The sequence below is a fragment of the Osmia bicornis genome, chromosome 11, assembly GCF_907164935.1.
Source record: "Osmia bicornis bicornis chromosome 11, iOsmBic2.1, whole genome shotgun sequence".
Lineage (NCBI taxonomy): Eukaryota > Metazoa > Arthropoda > Insecta > Hymenoptera > Megachilidae > Osmia > Osmia bicornis.
The window spans coordinates 1,815,757-1,828,464 of record NC_060226.1 but is presented as its reverse complement, the minus strand read 5'-3'; the positions used below and the strand labels follow the sequence as shown (position 1 = coordinate 1,828,464).

The window sequence follows — 12,708 nt, the reverse complement described above, 5'->3', positions numbered from 1 at the left end:
TGTATCCGCGTCAATTAATCGCAACTTTTTGAATCGTAGCTTCGTGATCCGCGTTTCGAATGAATTCGAACAGTCGCGATTTAAACGCACAAATATCAGGGGAACGCGGGAACGATAGAAAATTTTTCACCTTTTTAATACGTCAACGAAACAAGCACGCCTATCGATTTGCAATTCGTTTGATAACACGATCACGATTCGTTCGACATGAAAACGTTCTGCAAACAGATACTAATCGGGTAGTAGTTTATTATTATTATTATTATTTTTCTTTTTTAATTCTAACTTATCGTTTCAATTGAAAATGCGAATTACCCTCATTTTCGAGGGGAGCAAACGAATATCGATTCGATTAAACGAACGTTTGGTGGATTCGTTATTAATATCGAGTGTAACTGTTCCAATAGTAATTACCGACAGGATATCGACCCCGATCTCGAACCCATTTTTTCTCTGTTCGAGAATCGAACGTTTTAAAGCTAATGTCGATACAGTATGAAAGCAATTACACATATTTTGCGTGTGCGTCAAATAAATGAATGACAATGAGACGCCTTTCGCGTACGCACTGACCAACATCTTTTTTGAAAATTTCGGCACACACCGTTGCAACCATTATGTTATTTAAACGAATGTTAACATACGTTAAATACTATCATGATAACCTTTGTTTATTTGGTTCTAATGTAATAGTTATTATTAGTTCGCCATCCTTTGTATATATATTCGCAACACTTAATAAAAAAGTACCAAAAAACTGTATTCTCAAGTTTTCTTCTTCCGAAGACCTTGACCCATCGATTCCATAGGATCGAAGATCATCTTCGATATACAGAGCTCAAAACTGGGACCACAGTTTGAACACAGAGCATACCCAACACTCTTGCGGTTCGGCCGCGCTAAAGGCGCGCTCTGATTGGCCAATGTTTTTCGTTAATAACTCGAATTTTGGCAAATGAAAAAGTTGTTTAGAATCACCTCGGCAATCATCCCTTCACGGGTCCTACCCCAGTTCTGGGGCACCCTGTATACAGTGTAGGCGAGGGGTGAGCAATTGTTTTATGTCGGGGGCCATTTTGTGAAAGCGGAGGTTAGCGGAGGTCCGCACCTTTTAAAATGATTGCATTCATTAGTTAATTTTGCATTTCAGAAAGGTATAAATTGTACCATAAAAATTAATGTATTGACGTGACCGTCCTAGGGGAAAATACGAATCTTCGGTCGCGCACGGGAAGGAAATCTCGGTTCAAGGCGGATTTTTCTGTCTTTGCGAGTCACAGAAAAACTCTTAGCGGGCCGCTATATGCCAGCCCTATTTTGCGTAAACCACAGGGAAAGGGCTGAGGTAGATAAGTAGAACGGCGAATTATATTTTTGCGGTATATTTGCAATTTGTTCGTATAATTGGTAACTGATCTCGGATAACTAGTACTAAAAACCTAAACAACGTACGAAACTTTATACATAACTAGTTGCTTGAGGGGTGCTAACATAGCTATTTACAGTGTGAATCGCGTTGAACCACGGATCAAGAATCGGTCCTCTCAGCGGATGCAAGATAACCCTCGAAACGCGATCCAAACGATCGAAAGGAAGATTGGATTTCTCTTTACATCGTTTCCACGCTTTCCTCATTCTTTCTATTTCCAATAATCGATTTTTCAATTTACAAACACGTTTCTACCAGCAGATTCGTCATCGCCTTGACGTCTCTGACGAAACCGAGCGGATTCAAATATCGTTATTACGTGGCAGAAAGACGAGGGAACGAACGTGTATAAAAGGTTGATCGGATTTTTCTATGCTCTCGGTGGAAACGATACAAGGGCTGTCGATCCTACGAAACATACAAAAATGGTCGAATGTAAAAAGAAAAAAATCAGCTGCATACGCGACACACATCGATCATCCCATTTCTGTTTTAGCATTTCTTTGAACTTTGAACGTCGATAAGTTTAATGCAGTGCTGTCTTTACTTAAGCTTCAAGGTTCCTTCGACATTTCGGACATGGAATAACTAACACGAGTGTTTTTCTCATCGGCAGTATCTAACTCTCGGAATGTTCACCAATAGACAGCACTAAGTAAGCTGCATAGAAGCTCACCACCAACCGATTTCCAGCATTTACGTAAACACACAACAGTGAATTCTCTTGGTCCTTCGTCAAGGTATACCATGAAGACGACGTAAAAGGAATTGAAGGGACCAAGCATTGCAGAGTCCATGTTGTAATACAGTACCGACCACGAGAGTCCTTTAGGGAATCAGACGGTTTCTCACCTTTATGTAAGTAGGTGCACGTGCTCGTATGCACTTGCCACACACACTCCACAAGTGGAGATTACATGTGTATATGTTTGTCAGGGTAGGGAGAGTCGTGTGGTTCCGGAACTGTTGGCCTGGTTGCAAGGGAGATTGAAGGAAAATGGAGATGGTGGGGAAGCATAAGGTGCAAAGAGCTCTCTCGTGGACCGCACTGTTTATACCTTATACCGTACGACGTTGTGAATGCTAGGCTACTCACGGTTAATTCGTTGATTGTTTTTTTCTCTTTTTTTTTTAATTTTCAATTTGAGCTTTTTCTTTCACTTATTCAATCGTATGAAATCCCTGAACCGAGAGTAGCCTAGCGCGCATGTGGGTGTATACAGCTTATCGAACTGAACTTATTCATTTACATACCCCTAAAAACAATACATTATATACAGGATCGTGTATACGAGTCGTAACAAAAATTCGAAACTTTACAAACCGACGTAGCTAGCTAACGCGATTCATCGTTAAAATAAAAACGTTAACAAAAAAAGAAGAAAAATACCACGCGAGAAACAAACGTCCAACGATCCGCTTTCAAAGAGAACAAAGAAGGAAAAAATACTTTGAATTGATTTTGTGACACTGTATGTGGATATTTTGAACACTCTTGATCATTCTAATTCGGCATCCTTTTCGACCAACCAGAAACTATCGACGCGCTATACGAAAACGAAAAGTTTGGCGGAGGAATCGTTTGCGAGAAACTAATTGCTCGTTTCGTGGATCACGACAGAATACGAAGGAAATATCTTAAATAGAAATAGAAATTGAAGGCCCATTGTGGCATTATCGCGCAGTAGTAAATTCATCCAATTTTTTTTCTTTTTCTTTTTCACCGTACGTCACTTTTACATCGATTCACAGCTACTCTAAAGGCATTTATACACGTACACGCGCATCTCGTTCAGTGTTTTTCTCGCTTCTCAGCGTTTACTTTCTCCGTGAATTTTTTTCACTACAAATTGATCTATAATATTATCATTAATGTGCTCTTACGAACGTACTCGAATATATACAAATTACATAAAGTAACGCGTGTTCCAGGAGATTTTGGTACCGACACTCGTACGTACAACGAAAATATTCCATCGAATTCTAAAGAAATATCCGTGACCGTGTCCTATAGCCAAAAACACACCGATTCGGGTTTATATAGTCTCGTTCTTGAACAGTCTTTCTTTTCCTAGATTTTATCCGTCGATTGCATTTGATTTGCATCGTACGAACTGCAAAGGAAAACAGAAGGAAACAATTGGGTATTCCATTTTGTTGGTAGCGACATGCTAGGCCACAGCTGCACCTTCGAACAAGCTATTCGAAGTTGCAGCTGATCCAAAAGGGGCCCCTATGCTTCTTCCTCTTCATCTCTTCCTCTCTTACTCCTCCTCTTTCTTCTTCTTTAATTCGACTCCGTTTGGTACGACATGCACCCTCCGTGTCTGCTCGTATACCGACCGCGAGCATACCCCGTTAGTCATTGAGCGACTCTGGTGCACCGATCGAGCCGGGAACCGTAGCTGCCGTTGATAAGGCAGCGTTCTTCACCTTCCAGTCCAGGTTCATCCTCGCCGTGGTTCCTCGTGTGTGCCGCGAAGCCGTCTACCCGCATCGTCGTCGTCGTGGTCGTGATTCTCCGTCGAGCCAGACACAACGATAGGAGGGTGCTCGAGGCACGAGGCTCCCTTCTAGGTCTCCAAACCGGGCACTAAGCTGTGGAAGGTTTGGATATCGTGGAATGCTCTGCCGCAACTTTGATTGTTATTTCTTTCGAATTTCGCTAGATCGAAATGTTCGTCCAACGATTGCAGTTCAACCAAACGTTCTTCCAAGCTTTTCGCGGAATCCGCGAACCTCGCGAAATCGCAGATCCTGTCCGGATCGACCACGTCCGATGCCTCCATCATGCCAACGTCACTGGATCTCGTGACGCCGGTCAATTGGCTACTCGCGTCGTCCAACTCGCTAGGGAACATCACGGAATTGCAACAACTGGCCGCGGACGCGGCGGAATTCCCGTTCGTCGTTGTGCCCGCGGTACTCGTGTTGATGATGGTGCTGCCTGACCGAACATCCACGGATCCTAAACGATCCTCTGGATATACCAGATGATGGTGATGCGGGGATTCAGGCTCTTGAACCTCGTCGATATGAGAGAGCAATCGCGGGGTAGGTGGAAGGATATAGAAGTCGCTGAACACGTCGTCCTGAAGGTCGAGGTCGTCGTGCCTCTGTCGCTTCGTACCGAGTCCCTCGTTCCTCGAGTCGTCGTTCAATCTACAGAGAAATAAGAAGAATGATTTAGCACCGATTACAATTTGTTCGCGCGCGGCTGTTTGGAAAGTGTTAGGAGGAAACTATTGCGGCGGTGGCGGTAGTGGTGGTGGTGGTGCGCACGCGTGATCAGGACACGAGACTCGACGCTACTGAAAATATTGCGCAACAACCACGCGATTCGCCATTACTTGCGTAATCTACATTATGTAAAACCAATTTCTACCGACCGCCAGCAACGTTTGCCGTTCTTCTTCCGCTACTGCCTACGAATCTCAAAGCTATTCGACAACGTCCGACTACTCCAAGTTTAACATCCTGCTTACCTTTTCCTCGAGGACGTCTCGTCGTCCGTCACGCCGACGATAAGATTACTAGAAACGTTGTTCTCTTTCGTGGAGTCGTTCAGATATGTGACCACCGGAAGACCGTAATTCCTCGTCTTTTCGTCCCGATTTTCTCGTTGCAATCGCCTAACGGCATTGTTTATCAGAACCGATCTACAGAGGCTGGCCTCTGGATCCTCGATCCTCCTCAATTTGCCGGCCGAAATCTTCAACAGGCGACGGCGTTCTTCTCTCGCGCGATACTTGGCGGAAATCATTGTGGGTCTGCTCCTACGAATTACTAAATCTTCCTCCAATCTCATCTTAGCGTCTGAAACAGAAAAAAAAGAAATTGGTTAGTTATACGGTATAGGAGATAATTGTTGCCTACGTAGCTTATTTTTCTATCGATTCCATCTTCGAGGGACCAATGCTTCAAACTAAAAGTAAACTTATGGTTTCGAATGAATATTTTATTTTAGTTAACTTAGAATGTAATAGATTTGTTCTCTATAAAGCTACCGAAAAAATGCATGCGTAACGGTATTACCGAGGGACGGTAAAAAAGACAGTTATAGAGGGCAGCGTAGCGGTACGTAAGTACGCGTTTATATAGCGCGTAGTGGCCAATAATGAGTCGAATACTCGTATTCTTTTCCGCTATTGTCGCGATTGACCCGAATACTCGTTTACTTCCGCCATGTCGCAATCACAGCTAAAGAAATCGCCTGAAATTTTGATCGAGAAACAGAAACAGGGAGAGAAATAGATATAGAAATTTATTTAAATCTTTCTTCCTTCCTTACACCTGGATGTTGCACGATGTATATTTTATAGTTGCGTATAATTTTTCAACAAATGCGACAGCGTCTGATATCGTTTGACTAATTAACAAGAAAGTGATATTAATAGCAGCGCGTAATTCTATCGCTCGTAATCGGAGCATAGTCGTCTGTAAGCAATACAGTCGACGATTTCATAGTAAGTATATCGATGCTCGTCGCACAATTCGTCGCATATAATTTGCTTGCTAATTTCTCGTCGATGACGATATGCTTTTAACACACTTTGATCAAATTGCATATTGTCCATGAAAATCGAGCGTAACAGATAGTTGAGAGGAAACAAGCGTTCGTGATCGCAGCGCACTTTTCGCAACCCGTGGTGCTTTGCAAAATTAGAACAAATTACTCGGTCCGTAACGTCCGGATCTACTCGACCCACCGGTTCGCCGGTACGGTTTGCTCGAAAATGGCCTAACGTATTTCGTTTACAGCCTGATAAACCGATAAAGTGCAATACATTTATTGTTTGTAACCAGGATTATCACCTATGTATTTTATTTTATCGGCTGCTAATGTACTTACTTACGTATTCAAATTTCAAACAAATTTATAGATCGACCGACGAGATATCGATGATCCTAACATAACTTCGAACTTGTAGAACGAGAAACTTTTGATGAAAAAATTAAAACTACGTTAATTTCTTATTTTTATTTCCAAGTACGTTCAACCGTGATTTACTACCGTGTGTAACAGTATGCTATCAAGTTATTTTGGTCAATTTTCCTGCAGAGGCGGAAGATTCTTCCCGCGAAATGAGTCAGTTACATTTCCAAATGAAAATCATTAACATTCAGCGAAAGATTCTTCCCGCGAAATGAGTCAGTTACATTTCTAAATGTAAATCATTAACATTCAGCGGAAAGATGAATCTCTACCAAAATTATTTCCACGAATGACCGCTTGAGTCACGTACAGACGGAAATAATTCTGAAAATAAATTGTTCCATTAGTCGACAGATGGCACCCCTCGATATTTTTACGTGCCAACAAGATGGCTACCGCGTAACATTAATCACATTCAAAGAACAGACGGTTTCAAACCGCATGACACTTGTTGCTAAACGATTTGTCCATTTTGTATCACACTGTCAATCAATAAAGAACCTTTCTGGAATTTGAACGATCTCATTTTTCTTTAATAACGTCCAAAACGCAATGTCATTGGAAAATTATTTAATTCCATCGGCAGGGGAAAATAAAGAAGAACCGTCGTGTACAGAAAGACGATTTTACGCTCGAAGTGAGCCTAAGTTAACTTTCTCCGCAGGGAAAAAAACCGCCATGGATACACGTTACCTAACCTGTAAAGTCTGCTTTGGAGTCGCTGACTCTCGTGCGCGTCGTCCTCTCCCTTCTCCTTACCGTAACTTTAGTTACATCTATACATACAAATACACACATTTCCCATTCCCTCTACGTATATGAGCGTGTATGTGTATATATATATCGTATGTACCTTCTCTCCTCATGCTCCCGTCTCCTTTTTAGCCGGTACAGTTATTTGAAACAACGTAACTGTCGATACGATCGACATTATTTATGCGATCCAAACGAATCGGGTTGAAAAAAAGAACTAGTTCTCGATTGTGTGGAAATAGTTAAACGCGGCTATGTCTTTTATAACCAACTGTTACGTTAAATAAATTTTAAACACGACTCTTTACGCGATTAAAAAACCCACGTCGTTACAACTGAGCTTACATCTCAGCTGTAACGCACTGTTTGGCAATTAAACGAAGCTTTTGACCTCGGACGAAATTAGATCGATTTAAACGCGTCATCTCGAAACAGATATACTTAACCCTTTGAGAATCATCGCTGCTCGTTTTCGAACGCTTCCCAACGTTTTCTGGATCGACGGACGAAGAAGAAAAGCAAAACGAGCCCTGGCGACAAAGGCTCCACATAAAGTGTAAATAAGGAAAAGCTTCGAGGAGTTCCATATTGAATCGTTTAAAGTAGAAAGCGATCGGTATATGGGGACGATCGGGTCAGACCATTGCGTTGCCTGCAGAGGCCTTGGATGGAATGCGAGGATAAAAAGAAATCGGCGAGCATTTTACAAGCTTAGAAATAAATGCGGACACCGAACGGGGCTGATCGTCCATATCGCTCCTCTTAACGCGATGGTTATCTTTGTTTTCGATTATCTTTGTTATCACACTGACGATTGACCGTATTTTATTGGATCCCTTTTTTCGCGCCTATTGATATTCAACACGTATACCGTTTTCGCTGAAATGCTGATTAACGTGTTTATAATTAGAACAAAAGCTTCGATCACTGTATTACTCAACTGATCGTGAAATTACCAAATTCAACTCTGCTCGAGCTTGTTCCAACTTTTATAAAACGTCAAAAGGGAAAGCGATGTACGGTTTAACAACATTGTAAAGTCAGCGGTTAGAACTCACTTTCGAACTATGCAAAACTGTAACGTCGGGCGTACGCTCACTACACTACTTTCCACATTCCTTTGTGCGACACGAGCGAAGGAAACCAGAAAACCGAGCGACCAGCGGTACCACGAGATAACCGTGTCGGGCAAACAAAGCCCGTTAACAAACTAATAAAAAAATATATATATATATATATGTTGTTCCGTGACAGTTGGTTCGTGTTCGATCACGAAATGGTAGCGGAGAAAAGAAAACTCGCGTTTCGCGTGAGACGTAGTCGCTGGTGGCTGGAACTGATCTGTGCGTCACGCGTAATCGCACCATACGTACGACGACAGCCCGACGACAACAAAAGTGTTATCGGGCGTTGCGTGACGTCACGATTGGCCGTGTGTACTACGCACGGTTCGCGCATGCGCGCACGTCTCTCCCCACTCCGTGGACGCGCCAACTTACCGCACACTCGCGCACGGCTACCTTCACGGACACGGTTCGTTCTGCCTGTCACGCGTATGCATTTAGTGATGAGCTTGGCTCGACTTCGAAGGAGATACCTATATCACTTTCTCTTTTTACGGCAAAGAAATATTTACAGAAACCACTGTGAGAAGAAAATTAGTTTTCTTATAGATATTATATTCGAGCACAACATTACACATTGGGTTATTAGTAAAATTGACGGAAGGTAGACGCCGTGGTCTTTTCGCTCGAACACATCGCTAAGCACTTAGCCTCAGATATCATGGCGCGATAGGGAACAGGTATACCGGACGGCACACGTATGCATAAACACGTACACGCGAAACTCTAGTAAGGATTCCTGGGAGCTCGTTAATTGCACCAACCCAAGTACTTTTACTCGATTCGAATAATGAAACGAGTAAGTTTCACGTAGTCTTTTTTTTATCCGCCGCACCGTGGTCACTCTCTTTGAATTTTATTCAAACTGACCCTTGAACGGTGAAGCTAGGTCGATCATGATTCAAACTAACGAAACATATATAATGATATTTGGAATTTAGAAAATGAAGAGTATAAAAGTTGTCTCAACGGTCCACTTGTATGCGGGTTAATGCGTATTATTTTTAATTTCAGCGTTATCTGCTTTATCTTGTGGCACGAATTCGCGTAGATAAGACAAGAAGAAAAAAAAGATAACGACTGTAGGATTTCACACCGATCACTTTCGCTTCGTATTACCAGCATTAAATAATATTTGAATAATTTGAATAATATTCAATATAAAGGAAAATTGAAATTTTCATTTGCGAGTGTAAAAGCAGCTGTGTACGTCAAGGAAACGGATACCACGATATTCTTTGTGAACAAAGACATATTCTCAAGATAACGTTCTCCAGAGACAAAGATTCTTTAAGATCCACGCTGATAGAGCCTCGACTCATGAAAGGTTCGTTTCCATAAAGGACGCGCGGTACCGTTTCCTCGAGCCATTTTTACCGTTTTTTCCGGCCACTTCTCACGCTTTTTTTCATCTCGTCCGCCTCACTGGTTTTTAACTTTTAAAACCATTTTTTAATAAGGCGTCGTGTACCTGTTTGAAAATTTGATGTTCTGAAATTTCCTGAATTTCTTTGAAATTTCTACATTTTAAAACATATACACGATCGTTGAAATTATACGAAGCAATCGCTAAATAGACCGCGACCATTCGAACGACTTTCTCCTGTAGCCGCAATAAGCGAAGACATCAGAAAAAAATTGCCTGTATTTAGAACGGCTTTGTCCTATAAGCGAAGAACGTTTCACCCCGGAATAGAGTTACCTATCGATGTCTCTACCAAACAAAATGGCAAATACAATTGGTCGAACTTAGGAAATTTTCAAATTTTTACAGAATTATTATTCATTTAAAATATAGCCTATTGATTAAACATCGTTACACCAACGAAGACGAGGAGGACAAGAGCGACATCTTATCAACGAGAAGTGTAACACACAGCCCTGGAGATTTCCCGCCTATCCCGATGGACCTTAAAATAGACCGGAAAAGAATTGGGTATTTTCAGCTGCTTGGAATTCTTACCATTTCTGGAGATCACTGTTACAAATATATTTCGATATTTATCCAGAATCAAACGGAAAACGTTGAAATTTCTAAATTCTGAAATAGATCGCCTTAAATTCATGTAATTTTATATCTGTGAAAGTAAGTCTCTCTTAAGGCAGGTCAATTGGGTTGCTATAGGAAGACCCACTTTCTCGTGAATTCTAGCAAGGCTTATATGCTACGACACGAATTTCAAACGTAGAAAAATTGTACATCGGTGTCGCTAAAATAATCAAAAGTCTCGTGCTCCTAATCGCTCCGTTTTATCCGTATCTGTGTATTAGAATTAACACGGATAAGATCGTAGAAAGAAAAATGTTTCAAAGCTTCATTAATATCGTACGCGGATAAAAAATAATTATATCATACTTTTTTTTTTTTTTTACATCGACACCGGCCTGTTGCACAACGTTCAATACTGCATAAGACGTTATTTCTATAACAACAGGTTTTCAAAAACTATTATATAATGTACAAAGAGGGATTACGGCAGCTATTACACGCATCTATTGCGACATCGCGAAGAACAAATTACCGCGAGCATAGATATTTTTTTTTACAATATGTTAATTCTAAATCTACGTGTATGCGTATACATATATCGTGGCTTCGTTGATACCCTATAGGTAGCGTTGTCGATCTTTGGTCGAAGCGATCTTGGTTGATCTCCGTGTTTCTTGTCCGGCGAACCACTTGTCCCGTAACTTAGCGAATCTCGCTTGGAACGCGGCAAGCACATCGAAATCGTACGCGGCGCAATATTCCGGCGGCCTCGAATTTCACGTAGTAGGGAACATTAACGACCGTAAGCTTACTTTGTTGCCCACAGCCTGCCGCGCACCATAAAGCTACATCAATACACGGCAATCACGCTAAGAGCAGATGTTATCCCCACCAACACCGCCCTTCCACTTTTCTAGTCTCGAGCCAGAGATCGGTCGTGAAAGTGGAGGGGATGGATCGGCTCGTGTCGCCGATACTCGGCTGCCCCTGCTCCCTCTGCCTGCCGCCCACTGCCCACCTATCAGCAACCCTGTGTATCTACTACGAATCAGGCTCGTGCCACGACGCGTTGCTTTCGTACGCGATTCTTCTTTATTTTCTGCTCTTTTATCGATGCTTTCATCGATCGTGCTAACACACGAACCGAGAATGAAACACGCTTTACTCGGTTCATCGATAAGATTTCTGATGTGTCCATAACATGATTTCTTATTACATCATTTCAGTCGGTTAAATAGCGTTATGCATAAATATTGAATCAAAGAATCCTCTTCCTATAATACACCATGATTAACAATAAATATAGCATGACGATTCAATGAGACTCTCACGGGAGATGGTCCAACAGGGAACTACGGCCCTGACACGTGTCTCGTGCCACGTACGACAGTGTGCACGTACGGACCGAGTGTTCGTGACGTGTGTGAGTATTCCAAGAGTTTGGTGGGGGAATTGTGTTGAAGGGTGGGGAGAGTAGAGTGTATCGATAGTGGATGGAGTGACGGGGAGGAGGTGGATGAGGACAACCGTAGCGTCGATGTAGGTAGACGCGTGACGTCACACGTTCCACCAGCTGGTTGGAAGACGCGCTAACTCTCCTTGTTGCCATGCCCGTGTTTTTGCCGTGATGACACCGACCAGAGAATCCCTTCAACTTTTCGGCCCTTCAATCGTTACGGCACAAAGGTGCTCAACTTAAACTTTCCTTTCGTATTACAAGATAAACCATTTGTCGGAGCATCGGTGAACAGAGAAAATCTTTGTCGCTGCTGACTGAGATTGCTCTCGGCATGCTCATTCCCTATTTCTGGCCAAGTGTCCTCGCGAATGCGTCAGAGGAGCTCATCTGGTTTCGCTTATTCTTGATCGTGATTATTCGTGATTATTGAGTCCTTCTAAGTTGCTTTATTAATTTCCCGCTACCGTTTATAAGTTCCGTCCGCACAGCTTTGGGTATGAACGGTTTAATGGATGGAAAACAAGCGTGAAAAAGGTAAGCAGTTTTCGAATATGGCATCAAACGTTTCGAAGAGACACGACATTAATGACGTTAACACGCGCAGGATTTCCCTGAAGGCGTGTGTCGCGTATATAAGCGTGATGTAATGCAGACATTAGTAATTATTGTGGCATAATGGGTAGCGAGTGGTGCGCATGCTCGCAGGCGCACGCGCCCGTGCCCGCTCGCCGACCGTTTATGTCCACGCGGGTGGAAAGAAACGCGTGCCTAAGGGAATTCATAAAACTGAGCACAGTAATAACAACAGCGACCACTTATGTATACCGAATGTACGTATATACTTAAAGACTCCCCCCTTGGATTTCTGCCACTGCAAGCGACGCTTTGCATTCTAAGGATGTCACATGGTTCGGTGATCCCCGACTTGGATCGTCGATACCTTTAACATGCTGTTTGTTTTGTCTATGCCGCTGTTGCATCTACAAACTTTATAGTGTTCATTATTAGTAAAAATAA

General features: G+C 42.4%; 1 protein-coding gene across 8 annotated transcripts in view; it reads right to left on the bottom strand.

Moving 5' to 3' along the window:
• Window positions 1-1,366: 1,366 nt before the first annotated feature.
• Window positions 1,367-12,708, bottom strand: part of LOC114877719 — a 48,716-nt gene continuing 37,374 nt past the window's right edge. Inside the window, exons 1-4 of one of the 8 annotated variants that reach the window (XM_029190662.2) lie at window positions 7,219-7,548; window positions 7,064-7,141; window positions 4,915-5,245; window positions 1,367-4,591 (exon numbers count right to left, since the gene is read on the bottom strand). In XM_029190662.2, the coding sequence (XP_029046495.1) occupies window positions 4,003-4,591; window positions 4,915-5,245; window positions 7,064-7,141; window positions 7,219-7,231 (1,011 nt within the window). In that variant the 5' untranslated portion in view covers window positions 7,232-7,548 and the 3' untranslated portion in view covers window positions 1,367-4,002. The other 7 variants (XM_029190666.2, XM_029190665.2, XM_029190668.2 and 4 more) reach the window with 7 other exon arrangements.